Raw genomic sequence first — 15,826 nt, 5'->3', positions numbered from 1 at the left:
ATGTACCCACGTATGCAGAAAATTCCTGACTGAAAACCAGACTCCTTCCCAGGAAACATGCTTTTTTTTTTCCGCACTTTTTTTGCGCGTTTTTTATGCGTTTTTTCCGGAGCATCCCCAGTCTCAGTCCCAGTCTTCCGCAAAATTGATGAGAATGCTGCGTTTTTTACAGCGATGCGTTTTTTTCATGGAAAAAAAAATGCATCAATATGCACAAAAAGTGCAGAATTCATTAAAATGAATGGGATGCTTCTTGTAAACGTTTTTTAAGCAATTTTGCCGGTAAAACGCATGAAAAACGCTTACGTATGCACACAGCCTTAAAGTAACAAGGCAGTAAATAAGGTGCTTTATAAGGCATTAAAGGAACCGTTTATGGCTAGTTCATGGCCTTACGGGGTTGTGCATAGCTTAGGGATTCAAAGAATATTTGTAGACCATATGGAACACTGACGAAATCTGAAAAAAAGGACTAGAATAGTTGTAATAATATGTTTAGCAAAAACTATTTTTTAAAGTCTGGGCTGTAATGGGAGAGTGTGCAACTAAAGGTTTCTATTAATAACTTGATTGTTTGTCTTCCAGAAATGGCATTTCCTTTACAATCTGGGACAGATGGACAATATACGGCAAGGAGGAGTTTACGCTTTTGGACTTCATCAACGCTGTCAAAGTAAGATTGTCCTTTGGTACATTAGCGTAGCTTGCGTTAGTTTAAATTGTAGAAACGTATGTAATTGCTGTAGAATAAAGATTTGAACTACCATTTAACCCTTTTTAGGGACCAGTGAATTCATTTTTTTCCCCTCACCTTTTTCCAAGAGCCATAACTTTAACTCCTATTGAGCTCAACCTATGGCTGAGCCTTACAGAAATGCAGAGATGACGGTGATGGGGGGGACTTTCTGCAGGTCAGCGCCAGGTTATAATGGCAGCCAATTTGTCCCCTTTGATCAAGTTGCTGGGGTTCAAAGGGAACTGATGTGCTCAAGCACAGGTGGGCTTTCTATTTAACTGCCAACTGTGGCCTGAACTCGTTGCGACTGCTAGTGCATGTTATAATCTACTGTATTTTGCGGACTAGAAGACACAACCCAAATTTTGTGATGGAAAATAGGAAAAAAAAAATTCTAATAAATATAATCCGTTTTGATGGTAGCTTACCTGGGGGTCTGCGGCGGTGATCTTGCAAGATCTCAATCAGAGTATGCGCTTCCTCCAGCGGCCATTTTCCTGAAACCCACTGCAGCGAACTGAATGGGAAAGGGGACTCCGCTCACTGGCACTGACATCTGAGTGCCCAGGCACTGTATCATTGCCACACTCTTGCCGCCGACCTCATGAAGTAGCGACCTTGCCTCGAGTGACTTTGTTTCAGCACCGCTGACAGCCCGGTAAGCTCATTCAGATTTTTTAGAGGGAAAAAATTTGAAAAATACGGTATGTTCTTACCAATTGAAGCCAACCAAAAAACGTGTAATTTACTGATTTTTCTAGAATGAATAAAATAAATGGAAATTATACCGTCTCCAGAGTATAATCAGCATAGACGTACTGAGATTGGCTGCCGTCCTTACTTATCTCTTCCACAACCTCTATTGTGAGGTAGTGACCGGTGTCACATGTAGGGGTCACTGTGTGTTCCCCCCAGGATGCGCACGGAGGCGTATTGAGGCAGAGAGCGCATTGCAGTCAGACATAGCTGTGATTGAAATGCAGAAAAAAAGTGAGTATAGGTTTTGAACATTCTGGTTGTCCAAGGTAGATATAGGGAAACCTGCTCTTGGCTTTTCTGTTTTGAAACAGACCACAGATGGTAGTGGTGCCGTCCGTTTCATTCCCAGCCCGGGTTTTCCATGAGGCCCATGGCCACAGATTCCAGTTAAAAACCCTGCAGTAAAGGGTTTAAGTTTGTCAGGGTCAGTGTTTAGTTTGGACTGGCAAGTGTGCAGAGCAGAAGGCTCTGCAGAGCTGATCCTATGTGAGGCAACACAGGCCAGGGGAGCCAAACAGCCAAGGTAGCTGAAAGGTCTGGAACCCACAGCGTACACAGCGGTGCAGTCATCCACGGCAAAAGGTCTTTGAGGTGGACTTGCATGTTTATTGGCTGCAATCTGATGGATTATCGTGTCTCCAGCTGCGATCCGGAGGATATCCTTTTGTTTTCTACTTTGTGAATACTCTGAACATTAAAGAGACTTACTCTGTCGCCTCATTGGGGGACACAGAACCATGGGTGTTATGCTGCTGTCCACTAGGAGGCGACACTATGCATAATCTGAAAAAGATTAACTTTGGCTCCTCCTCTGCAGCATACACCCCTGGACGGCGTCAGCCTTCTCCAGTTTTTGCTTAGTGTCGCAAGGAGGCACACCTTTTTTCTTCCGTTTTTTTCCTTTTTTCGTCCGGAAATACAGATGAAGAAAAGTGGGTCTCCAGCGAGACTCCCGGCATGGCTCCTTCCTTGGCCCCCTTTTTAGGGGTGCCCAGTTGAAGTGGAGACGGCTATTCCCCATGTCGCTCCTTCCCCAGTCCCTCGGGTACTGGTGCGAAGTTGAGACCCCCCTCCTTCCCCAACCCCTTTGGGGTCTGGGTTGAGGTTGAGGCGAGGATGAAGACCCCCTGACGGTGACAGACGCACCCTCCCTAATCCCCCGCAGGGGGCATTAGGTTGAGACGCCTCTGGTAGGGTCGGAGTACAGGCACTATTCTGCAGCTTCCAGGGACCCCAGACCAGCTGAGGGATCCTGTTGGGGCCGGGGGAGGGTGCGGACTGGCATGGCACAGCAGAGACAGGGCTTTTCTGCGTCCCTGTCTCTGCAGCAGCAGCGGCTCCATAGCGCTCCAGGGGCCCCCCATACAAGAACCGCTTCCCCTGCTACCCCCACCGCTATCCAGTCGACCATTCTGGGGGGGTCTGATACAAATCCGCCCCCCCCCGGACTACCGCGCCGCTCTGGAGCCCTCCTGGGCATCAGGCCTCTAATTTAGACCGCGGCTTCGGCCTAGCCTTCGGCCTTTTCCCCGCCCCCCGGCCCGCCCACCCGGATGACTAAAATGACACGCTGGAGTGTCATGGGGGCGCATTGAGGCAGAAAGGGCGCGTTTTTACACAGCCCAGCATGCCCTTTTCAGCTCTCCGCCCCCTCCTCCCTCTCCTCAGAGTCCCGGTGGCCATTTTTTTTGGATGAGATCCAGGAGAGGAGCATCACAGCAGTCTCCGGGGGGCACAGAACTGGGATCTGTCTGCGCTGGACCTAGGGGCACACCGGTGGGGTAAGCTCACAGCTGGGTTCTCATTACTCAGCTGTGAATCTATACTTCCTATAAGGCTCTCTGTGGGTTCCCTCTGCGTAGCCACCCCTGTACGATCCCTTATAGCCAGCCTCTGTGCACTATGCCGGGCTCAAGGAAGAGAACCAGGCAGTAATGTTTCTATGCATTCTGCACAGCCTGCAAAGCCACGCTCCCTAGTGGCAGCACATATCCGCACTCCCGGGACTGCATCCGGAACTCTGGGTCAGAACCCCAGGGAGTCCCTACTGACGCTTCAGTGTCAGAGGCCACGCCGGAATGGGCAACTCAGATGTCTCAGTCTATGACACAGTCCATAGACAACCTAACTGCCACATTGCTGCAAGCTCTGCAGAGTCTGTCCCCGGCTATGGACGTTACACAGCAAACGGACAGCTTGTCTCAGGAACATGCTGCTTCCGACTCACAGACGTAAGCGGACCCACAGGTCTCGATCACCTGAGTCGCCCTATAGCACAAGGTCGTCCCCCCCCAGGGAGAGACACCGTCATTCCAGGTCTCCTAGGCAGTCCCCTGTCACAGACAGACAGTGCAATTTACCACAGGGATCCCCCACCACAGAAGGCCCCCGCCCCATGTCGCCCTCCAGGGATCACCTTAGCGAGGCACAGGATTCGGAGGGCATCTGTGACTCCGACTCAGATAACGAAATGGAGAGGTCCGTGGTACCTTCTCCCCCTAGCAATACAGCGCTAGTTGAGGACATAATCTCTGCCATTCATCGGGTGCTAAAATTTCCAGAGTCGGCCCCGGAAGTCCCAGAACATAGGATTTGCTTCGAAAGTGTTCAGAAACCACCTAAGGTCTTCCCTAATCACCATGAGTTTGAGAAAATACTTACCAAACAGTTTGCGCAGCCTGAGAAAAAAATTGCTAATCGCAAATATTTGGAAGCGAAGTACCCCTTCCCACAGAAGGACACCAAACAATGGACAGATCCACCTGAAGTGGACCCTCCGGTTTCTAGGCTAGCAGCGCAGACTTTACTCTCTCTGCCAGATAGCTCAACCCTCAGGGACGCAGCAGACCGGCAAGTAGAACGCATGGCTCGTTCTATTTTCGAAGCGGCTGGCGCCTCTCTGGGCCCTGCGTTTGCTTCAGTTTGGGCTGCCAAGGCCATCCTGGCTTGGGCCAAAAAACTACAGGAGGGTCTTCAAGCTTCAAATCCTGAGCTCTCGGACCAAGCGGTCCAGATAGCAGTGGTAGCAGACTACATGATTCATGCAGCCCTGGATTCCGCAAGAGGTGTAGCGGGAATAGCATCAAACGCCATCACGATCCGACGCATCCTCTGGCTGCGAGAATGGAAAGCGGATGCGGCCTCAAAGAAGTCCCTCACACGACTTCCGTATTTTACTGGAAGACTTTTCGGCGAAAAGTTGGACACCATGATAGCCAATGCCACTGGGGGTAAGAGTACCTCTCTCCCTCAACTAAAACCGAAACGCACGTTTAAACGAAGAAACCAGACGCGATTCCGATCCTTTCGGAATTCCTCGGGCTGGTCCGTTTCGCGCCCAGCGCAAAACCGTAACCGCTCTCCACGCACAGGATGCGTATCTGCACATACCAATTGCTCCCGCCCACCAAAGGTTTCTCAGGTTCGCGGTCAACCAAAACCACTACCAGTTTGTCGCCCTTCCGTTCGGACTCGCCACGGCTCCAAGAACGTTCACCAAAGTCATGGCGGCCACCATGGACGTTCTGCACTCAAGAGGCATTCTAGTCGTCCCGTACCTGGACGACCTCCTCATCAAGTCTCCCACTTTCAAAGACTGCGAGGTCAGTGTCTCAATCACACTAGACACTCTGAGTCGCCTGGGATGGCTAGTCAACCTACAGAAATCGTCAACTATCCCAACTCGGACTCTAACATTCCTGGGAATGGTATTCGACACCTCCAGGGGCCTGGTGCTCCTTCCCAAGGACAAGACACTGGCCATCCGTCTGGGAGTTCGTATAATCCTTCGCAGTCCTCCTCGATCTCTCCGGTTTGCCATGAGAGTCCTCGGCCGGATGGCAGCAGCAATAGAGGCAGTGCCATTTGCCCAGTTTCACCTCAGGGTCCTTCAACTAGCCATACTTAGATCTTGGGACAGGAACCCCTTCTCCCTCGACAGGGAGTTCAGGTTGACGTCATCAACCAGGAGGTCCCTACATTGGTGGCTAAAACCAACCTCGCTTACACGAGGGAAGCCCTTACTCTCAGGACAATGGAAGATACTGACTACCGATGCAAGCCTGACAGGCTGGGGGGCGGTGCACCTACATCACAGGGCACAGGGCAAGTGATCACCGAGGGAAGTGACATTGCCCATCAATGTTCTGGAAATCAGGGCCATCCTCTTGGCACTGAGAGCCTTTCATCACTTGCTTGCAGCCTCGCACATACGGATACAGTCGGACAATGCCATGGCTGTGGCATACGTGAACCACCAAGGCGGGACCCGCAGCGCCCAGGCGATGAGAGAAGTGGCTCATATCCTCCGCTGGGTGGAAGACACGAGGTCGGTACTTTCTGCGGTCCACATTCCGGGTGTAGAAAACTGGGAAGCCGACTTCCTCAGCAGGCAAGGAATGGACTCGGGGGAGTGGTCTCTCCATCCTGAGATTTTTTACCAGATCTGTCAACGCTGGGGAACCCCGGAGGTGGACCTAATGGCATCCCATCTCAATACCAAGGTCCCCAATTTCATGGCCAGGACACACGACCCGCGGTCGCTCGGAGCGGATGCCCTGGTCCAGGACTGGTCCCAGTTCCGACTCCTGTACATTTTTCCACCCCTCCCCTAATCTCCAGGGTCGTGAGGAAGATCAAGCAAGAGGGAGTTCCGACCATCCTCATCGTGCCAGACTGGCCCAGACGTACATGGTACGCCGACATCGTCCAACTTACAGCAGACGCCCCCTGGCGTCTACCCGACCGTCACGACCTTCTGTCTCAACGTCCGTTCTTCCACTAGAATTCAGGGGCTCTCAATTTGACGGCATGGCCCTTGAAACCTGGATTCTAACCCAGGCAGGTTTTTCACCGGCAGTCATTGCAACAATGATCAGGGCAAGGAAGCCTGCCTCCGCCAAGCTCTATTATCGTACCTGGAGAGCTTTCTTTTCTTGGTGCGAATCTCATGGACAAGTCCCACTCCCTTATTCCCTCCCGAAGGTACTAGGTTTTCTTCAATCGGGCCTAGACGCCAAGCTATCCTTAAGCTCGCTTAAGAGTCAGGTGTCGGCGCTTTCAGTCCTTTTTCAAAAGCGCATTGCTACTAAACCGCAAGTAAGGACTTTCATCCAGGGAGTTTCCCGATTGGTTCCTCCCTACAAACGTCCGCTGGATACGTGGGACCTCAATCTGGTCCTGACAGCATTGCAAGCTCCACCCTTCGAACCTCTTAGAGGAGTTCCACTCCCCATTCTGTCTCAGAAAGTGGTTTTTCTAGTGGCGATCACCTCGTTACGCAGAGTGTCGGAATTGTCAGCACTTTCCTGCAGACGGCCTTTCCTAGCCTTTCACCAGGACAAGGTGGTTCTCCGCACGGTACCATCCTTCCTTCCGAAGGTTGTGTCCAACTTTCACCTCAATGAGGAGATTTCACTGCCATCCCTTTGCCCGGTTCCGGTTCATAGAGAGGAGAAGGCTCTGCATACGCTTGACCTCGTCAGAGCATTGCGGATTTACGTGTCCAGGACTGCACCTTTCCGGAAGTCTGATTCCCTCTTCATTCTTCCGGAAGGTAGTCGCAAGGGACTGCCGGCTTCCAAGGCTACCCTTGCCAGGTGGATCAAGTCCACCATACATGAGGCCTACCGACTTAACAGTTCCCCTATTCCGGCCGGTATCACGGCACACTACACGGGCAGTAGGGGCCTCCTGGGCCATTCGGCATCAGGCTTCGGCACAACAAGTGTGTAAGGCGGACACTTGGACTAGCCTACACACGTTTACGAAACACTACAGTGTTCATACCCAGTCCTCAGCGGATGCGAGCCTGGGTAGACTGGTTCTGCAGGCGGCAGTGCCCCTAACTTAGGGACCTGCTAGCACAATATTCGTCCATTGCTTCCCACCCAGGGACTGCTTTGGGACGTCCCATGGTTCTGTGTCCCCCAATGAGGTGACAGAGTAAAGGAGATTTTTGTGTACTCACCGTAAAATCTCTTTCTCTTAGCCTCTAATTGGGGGACACAGCTCCCACCCTGTTGCCCTTATGGGCCATTGTTTACGGTTGAGTTCTCATATTGTTCTTTGAGCTCGTACATAGTAGCCTTCTTACAGGCATGGTTATGTTATTTGGTTACGTTCCTCCTAATGCTTTGGCACAAAACTGGAGAAGGCTGACGTCGTCCAGGGGTGTATACTGCAGAGGAGGAGCCAAAGTTAATCTTTTTCAGATTATGCATAGTGTCGCCTCCTAGTGGACAGCAGCATAACACCCATGGTTCTGTGTCCCCCAATTAGAGGCTAAGAGAAAGAGATTTTACGGTGAGTACACAAAAATCTCCTTTTTGTGTTGAACTTTGCTGGGTCAGTGTCACTGCCTCATCACTGCTCAGTGTGGATACCGCTGCACTACACTATCCATGTCATAATCTGTTTTTCTGTCTTTCTTGTCTAGCTCTTTCTTGTCTAGCTTTTTCTATCCTTTTTTCATTGTTTCTTTCTGTCTTTTCTTTTTTTTTTTTTTTTTTTTCTTTTTTTCCTTTTTTCCTTTCTTTCTCTTTCCATCTTTCCCTGCCTGCCTTCCTTGTCTTCAAGCCTTCCCTCTCTTCATTTTTTCCCTCCGTTTCTTATTTCCTTTCCTTCCATCCTTCCTTTCATCCTTCTCTCTCTCTCCCTTTCTCCCTCTCACTGCCTTCCTTTCCCTTCCCTCTCACTGCCTTCCTTTCCCTTCCCTCTCACTGCCTTCCTTTCCCTCTCTTACTCCCTTTCTTTCTTTCCATTTAATTCCTTCCTTTTTTCTTTCATCTCCAGCCTGTATGTCTTTGTTTTTTACATTCTCACTCTATTTCAGTGTAATTCACTTTACCTATCCTTTCTTTTTCCATTGTGACAGATGCTGCATTTTTCAGACCATAAGAAGCTCATCCCAAATTTAAAGGAGGAAAATAGGAAAAAAAAAATTTAATGTTAAAATTGGGGTCCGTCTTATAGTCCGAATATAGCTCACTGGGGAATGGCAGTGGAGTGGGGTCACAGTAGGCAGGATCGCTGCTGCAGGAAACTGGCGACAGCAATAATGGAGCGATGCTTCGGGCCCTGGGCTGGAAGGAGGGGGTGTAACGGCAGTGCGAGGCAGGAACCATTGTTCTCTTGGTGGTGAGTTTCAGGAAAATGTCAGTGGTGGAAGCCAGGAGCGGAGTCCCCGCTGTGCACATTAATCTCCTGGCGGTGGGTTTCAGGAAAATGTAGGCGGCATGTGTGCAGATTGAGATCTCAGTTCATGACAAAATTGGGAGAAAAAAAGGGCAAAAAATACAGTACATCTTAGGCTGGTTTCACACTACCTTTTTTTAGCGCTGCGCTTTGTGCGCGTCCATGCGCATGCGTCCTGCGCCCCTATCTTTAACATGGGGGTGCATGGTCTAGCGTATGCACGCGTTCATATGCGTTTTCGTGCGCATGCGTTTTTTTGTAGCGCGCCGGACGCAACCTGTTGCATTTTTGGTCCGTCCGACCTGTCTCAAAAAAACGCTTGCGCACGGAATGGGCAAAAAAAATCACATTACAGTCTATGGGAACGCAGGCGTGCGCATGGATATGCGCACGCCTGCGGTTAAAATTGCTTGCGTTTTAAGAGTTAACATGGCTAGAAACTGGTTAAAATGCATGCGCCTAAAAAAAGCAAATGCATACAAAACGCATGATGCGTTTTTTGCATGCGATTCTATTGCGCACGAAGCGCAGCGCTAAAAAACGCTAATGTGAAAGTAGCCTTATGTGTCTAAAGGTCAGGTCGCATAGTCCAAGGAGACTGCAATGCTGCCAGAGCCGGACTCTCTCTTAAGCCGGGGTCACACTTGCGAGAAACTCACTCGTGTCTCAATACCCGGCACTGGGACTGGAGCGCTCCGCTCCATAGAAATACATGCAGCCGCACACTCCGGTCCTGAGTGCCAGCAGCAGGGTATTGAGACGCCAGACTCGTGCAAGTTTCTCACAAGTGTGACCCTAGTAGCTTTTTGCCGTTCCTCTCCGCGGGCTGGATAGAGACGGCCACATGTAGCCTGGAAGCTGTAATTTCCCCAGGTCTGCTCTAGACTGATGCATGATTTCAAAATCTCAGTTGTGGAATAAGATAAATCTTTGTGGGCTTGGGTGTGTAATAAATATTTACATTACCAGATCCCAATCCGATATCTTAGAAATGATGAGAAATTAAGACCAAAAGATTTTTGAAATGTTGCATGGCAATGTGTGGCCTTTTACTAGTGTGCATGCTGCCCAGTAAGTCTGTGTCCATACATTATGCCACTCACAGATTGCATAGCAAAAACATGCTGACTTATTCCCTTTAACACCCTCATTACCTTGATATTTTCTGATTTTGCTTTTTCGTTTTTTGCTCCCCTTCTTCCTAGAGCCATAACTTTATTTTTCCATCAATATGGCCATGTGAGGGCTTGTTTTTTGTGGGATAAGTTGTACTTTTGAACGACACCATTGGTTTTACCATATAGTGTACTGGAAAACGGGATGAAAATTCCAAGTGAAGTGAAATTGCAAAACAAATGTGCAATTCCACAATAGTGTTTTTTTGTTTTTTTATGTTTTTTTTTTTTTTACCATATTCACTAAATGCTAAAACTGACCTGCCATTATGATTCCCCAGGTCATTTTAAGTTCGGAGATGCCAAACATGTCTAGGTGCTTTTAAATTTTTAAGTGGTGAAGAAAAAAGCCAAGGTTTGAGGGGGGGGGGGGGTGGAAACCTTTTTTTTTTTTTTTTTTTTTTTTTTTTGACCTGTAGCATCGTTATTGTTCTGGGGCTGGGTGATTTTTTTTGCGTGCCGAGTTGACATTTTTATTCATACCGTTTTGGGGTAGATAATGATGTTTTGATTGTCTTTTATTTAGGCTGTGTGCCCACGTAGCTATTTTTAAGCGTTTTTGCCGCGATTTTCGGCGCGAAAACGTTTAAAAATCGCGTACAGAATGCCCCCCATGCATTCCTATGGCATTCCGCACATGCTGTGCTAATGCTGCGCTTTTTTTCCGCGGCGGAATCGCATCGCGGAAAAAATCGCAGCATGGTCATTCTTTTGTGCGGAATCGCAAAGAATTTCCGCGATTCCGCAACCATAGGAATGCATGAGAATCGCTGACTTCCCGCATGTGGCTATGCTCACCATGCGGGAAGTTAAGCGTCTCATGTGCGGTTGGTACCCACGGTGTGGAGGAGAGGAGACTGTCCTCCAAGCCCTGGGTACCATACCCCTGTAAAAAAAAGAATAAAAAATAAAAAATCGGGGTATATTTACCTTCCGACGTCCCGCGCTGCATTCCCGGCCTAGCGTTCCCAGTAATGCCTTGTGGCAAGGTCCTGTGATGACGTAGTCTCGCGTGACTCTAGTGGTCTCTTGAGATTGCTATAGCAACGCGAGACCAATGTCATCACTGGTCTCGCAAGGCATCGCTGGGAACGGGAGCGCCGCTGACACTGCCCAGGACTTCGGAAGGTAAATATACCCCGATTTTTTTTTTCTTTAATCATTTTTAACATTCTATCTTTTACTATTGATGCCGCAATAGTAAAAATCCGGTCACACTTGATTGACGAGTGTGTGACCAACCTGTCAATCACTTTCCAAGCGATGCTTCAAATCGCTTGGAAAGTGCTTGAATATCGCACGCGAAAATCACGGCAAAATCGCGGAAAAAAACGTGCGATTTCTGGGAAGGAGTCCGGTTTTTAGTGTCCGGAAAAAAACGCTACGTGGGCACATAGCCTTAATGTTGTTGCAATGTTGTGGTGACCAAAAAAATGTAACGCTGGCGTTTTGATTTCTCTTTTCTCGTTACACCGTTTACCGATCAGAGTAATTATTTTTAGATTTTGATAGATTGGGCGTTTCTTAATTCAGCAATAAAGCAAAAAGTTTACCCGTACAGGCCTCCAGACAAATGCACTATCAGGATGCAGTGGACCCATATAATTAGGATAACACAGGTGCAAAAATACCAAAAAACTTGTATGCGGTGCTGTTCACACCATGGCCCGCACAGCATCCAGGCCAGCCTAGTAGTGACACCCTTCTATTAGCTCAGGCAGGCATGCATTTTGATAGTACTGGGCCAGCCCGCCTGAGCTAATAGAAGGGTGTCACTACTAGGCTGGCCTGGATGCTGTGCGGGCCATGGTGTGAACAGCACCGCATACAAGTTTTTTGGTATTTTTGCACCTGTGTTATCTTAATTATATGGGTCCACTGCATCCTGATAGTGCATTTGTCTGGAGGCCTGTACGGGTAAACTTTGTTGCTTTATTGCTGTCTTCTGCTATTGGAGGATTTTTAAGTCCTCTTTCTGTGCCGTGCTGTATTAGTGTTAATTCAGCAATGCCAAATATTTTTAATGGGTCTAAAGGGGAGTGTGTATATATGTGAGTGTGTGTGTGTGTGTGTGTGTGTGTATGTGTGTATATATATATATATATATATATATATATATATATATATATATATATATATATATATATATATGTGTGTGTGTATATGTATGTATATAATATATGTGTGTATATATATATATATATGTATGTGTGTGTGTATATATATATATATATATATATATATATATATATATATATATATATATATATATATATATATATATATATATAATTCTTGTTTGGGTTTTTTTTTGTTTTTTTTCTACTTTTTACTGGATCAGCAGTTTCCTTAGGAGACTTGAAGCTGCTGTAATCTGGTCGCTTGTGCTACACATAGCAGGGCTTCAGCCAATGTGAACATGATCCTATTTTGCATGCATGCCAACTTATACTCCAGTTCATTATTTTTTTTTTTAGCAACAAATTATATTGTAGCTCTCATTTTTCAGCTCCATGAAAGAATGTTTCTCAATCTGTTCATATTACACTTTTCTGTTTTAGATACCGTGGGGGAGAACTGGTAAACTATTGCAAATTAAAAATGGTGCAGTTCTCCTTTAACCATTACAGCTTTATAAGTTAGTATGTATGCAAAATATGAGCATATTCACATTGGCCGTTAGAAAAAAACTAAGGCAGAAACAAAATGAACATATGCTATAAGTAAAAGCATATAAATGGGGTACTTAGTAAACACAGTTTTTGATTAAAAAAGCCATCCCACCAGTGTGAAGGTGTACGTACCCAAATTCATGATTGTCCTAACCTCTAGTATTAAAACCTTACCATGCGTCAAAGTGATATCATTGTCAGTAAAGGGCTGAGTAGGACTTGATCCCGAACATGGACACACAGCAAATGGTGAAGCTATTTAAATGTAATGTTCTTCTCCAAGGATGGGAGGTCAGTAAATGCAGAAACCTGAAATTAGGCCAAAAAAAAAATGAACTGGAGTATAAGTTGGTAAGCCTGATAAATAGAAGTATGTTCAGACTGGCTATTAAAGGGAACCTGTCGGCAGGATTGTGCACAGTAACCTACAGACAGTGTCAAGTTGGCGTCGGTATACTGATTAAAATGATACCTTGCTTGATGAAATCCGTCTTGTGATTGTTGTTTAATCTGTATTTGTAGTTTTCAGTTAATAAGAGTCTCGTGCTTGGGGCAGCCTGTGGGCAGGGCTTTATGTGGTGTTTTGCTTACATATGCATATTTATCTGCTTATGACAGGTCCCTGATCTTTCAGTGACCTGCCTGTATTTTGCATACTGCATAGAATATTGTGTGTGTGTGGTGGGGGGGGGGGGGGGGATAACATTGCTTGCGTGGGTTTCCTCCGGGTACTCCGGTTTCCTCCCTATGTTTGCGTGTGTTTTCTCTGGGTACTCCGGTTTCCTCCCTGTGTTTGCGTGTGTTTCCTCCGGGTTCTCCGGTTTCCCCCTACATTCCAAAGACATACTAATAGGGAAGTTAGATTTTGAGCCCCATTGGGGACAGTGCCAATAATGTCTGTAAAGCGCTGTGGAATTAATGGCGCTATATAAATGAGTAAAATAAATAAATAAACATTCATCACGCAGGTGGTGGGTAATATGCATATATTCATTTCTGATTTAGTCATATAGTATTGTGGGGAGAAAAATTATATATACGGTATAAATGGCGCCATTTTGTTAGATGAAGAAAAGCATTTGGCTCCATCAATATGGTGCCTGTGCAGCAGTATCTATCGCCGATAGATGCTACTGCACAGGCGTCACCGGTGCCATTTTGATGGAGTCTGTAGCAAAATGGTGGCGACTGCATCATCTTGTCCGTGAACATCTAAAGCCCAAAAAGATACATATGCAATCAGAGCACCACATAAAGACCCCCTCTCCAGGCCCTCCCTGGGGCACGAGCATATCATTAACTGAAAACTGAGATTAAACAACAACCACAAGATGGATTTCATCAACCAAGGTATCATTTTAATCAGTGTGTGTAGTTACTGTGCTCTATCCTTCTTACAGGTTCACTTTAAACAGACACAACAGTAAATATGTAATAGCAATAGTGCATATAAATTGGGTACTAAGTAAACACCGTTTTTTATTAAAAAAAAAAAAAAAAAAGCATAAAAGCCATTCTACCAGTGTCAAGATGTACCCAAATTCAGGAAATGAGAGCTGCAATATAATTTGTTGGTATGGGCTGATATTCCATTAGAAAACGGTGGAAGCTCTGGGGCGGGGGACTAACAAATCATTATGGACATCCTATTAATGTAGGGAGCCTTAAAGAGAATGCTACCTGGGAGAAATAATGTAGATTAGCTCTTCTCTAAAAGGAAACTCTCTAGTGACGTGTAGGCAGGGACACCGTAATCACTGATGGGACAAAGCATGGACTTAAAGATTTCATCGTCTTGTATATTGGCAGCCAAGCTAAAGCTATCCTATTCCTACAATACTTTTTCAACATGGTATGAAAGCGGCAGATAATTTGCAGGTCTGACATGTTAGGGTATTGGAGTTGTCACTTTTTTAAGGATACAAAATACGGGTTGTTATTGGATCTGTTGAAACTAATATTTGTGTAAAACGATTCTAAATGTGTATGTGTATAATAAAAATTATATAATGTGTGTGTGTATATATTGAACATCTGTGCATTTTTCACAGGAGCACTATGGAATAGAACCAACAATGGTTGTGCAAGGAGTCAAAATGTTGTACATCCCAGTTATGCCCGGTCATGCAAAAAGATTGAAGCTTACGTAAGTATTTAAGTGAAAAGTTAAAAATTAATTTTAAGCAATTAATTTTGCTTTTTTTATTTAAGGACATTATCACCATAGGTTTAAAGTTTAACATTTATTTTCTACCTAAAACTAATATTTTATTTTCTAAACTACTCCTTAATGAGCACTGATGAGGGCATGCCTTTTGCTTCATTGTAAGTTAAGTAAGTTTCACCGATAACTGCTGTTCTTTTAAAGTTTCCACCTTTCTTTGTATTTATGACCAAGTACCGTATTGTGCTGTGACTGAAAGACAATTCAAAATAAGTCATAACTGGTTAAAAAATAAACAGTTGGCCAAACATCCAATTTTTATACAAAATCGCTGTACAATGCAATGCATAGAGAGCCACCACAACTCTGCTCCAGCAGCAGGGTCCTACCTGTTTTTGTTGTCTGCTTTTGTCTGAAGGTGAGGTGGGTTGTTTTTTTGTTTTGTTTTTTTTTTTAATCACACCGCACAAACAGGAAGTGAACTGGTCATTGTTGGTGTGTCTCAGGGAGTGGTCTGATCCATAGCCATGGGAGCTTTTACGTAGAAGCAAAGGCACTTTTGGGCACCTGGTTTGCTCCCTCTGCTGTGGCAGTGTGGCGGCAGCGATGGTCTCTGTGCAGCGCTACACGAATTCAAGCACTACAGAGGTTCGCTGAGACATAGCAGTAGGCTTTATACAATTTGATCAAATTGTAAACTAAGAACCTCAGGTGTAGTTTGGCAAATCTTGCTTAGCAGCAATAGATTACCGTAATGTATATTTTTGCATGTGAGGTCCATGTACTTTTTTGCAGTTTTGGGACATCTTTGTGTTACATGTAATGTATATAGAAAAGTTAAAAAACAAGAATGTGCTTCATCTAGCGACACTTCTTAATAAGTACAGCAGTGTTTTTTGTAGGACGTTTTTTAATGTATTGTTTGTTCGGACTCGTGTCCATTTGTTGAAATTTGAAAAACCTTAATAAAAAATTACAGTTAAAAAGATAAAATAAACTTAACAACAGTGTATCAGGTGTTTGAGTCTCTAACCTTTCTGGGCTTGGAGCATAACCTAATGAATACTTGTCATACACAGATGATGGGGGCTTGCCAGTCCTCTCCTGTCCGTGTTTGCCTGTGTTT

The 15,826-nt window shown here is 45.9% G+C and overlaps 1 protein-coding gene across 2 annotated transcripts in view; it reads left to right on the top strand.

The window, feature by feature from the left end:
- UBA6 (ubiquitin like modifier activating enzyme 6) overlaps nucleotides 1-15,826 on the top strand; it is a 155,317-nt gene that overhangs the window by 136,411 nt on the left and 3,080 nt on the right. For both annotated transcript variants that reach the window (XM_073542599.1, XM_073542598.1), the window contains exons 31-32: nucleotides 586-673; nucleotides 14,588-14,682. In XM_073542599.1, coding sequence (XP_073398700.1) covers nucleotides 586-673; nucleotides 14,588-14,682 — 183 coding nt within the window. The remainder of the gene's footprint in view (nucleotides 1-585; nucleotides 674-14,587; nucleotides 14,683-15,826) is intronic.

The sequence above is a fragment of the Dendrobates tinctorius genome, unplaced genomic scaffold (assembly GCF_039654945.1).
Source record: "Dendrobates tinctorius isolate UK_male_01 unplaced genomic scaffold, ASM3965494v1 ptg000011l, whole genome shotgun sequence".
NCBI classification, from domain to species: domain Eukaryota; kingdom Metazoa; phylum Chordata; class Amphibia; order Anura; family Dendrobatidae; genus Dendrobates; species Dendrobates tinctorius.
Note: the sequence above shows the minus strand (reverse complement) of the source record. Positions and strands in the feature narration are given on the sequence as shown.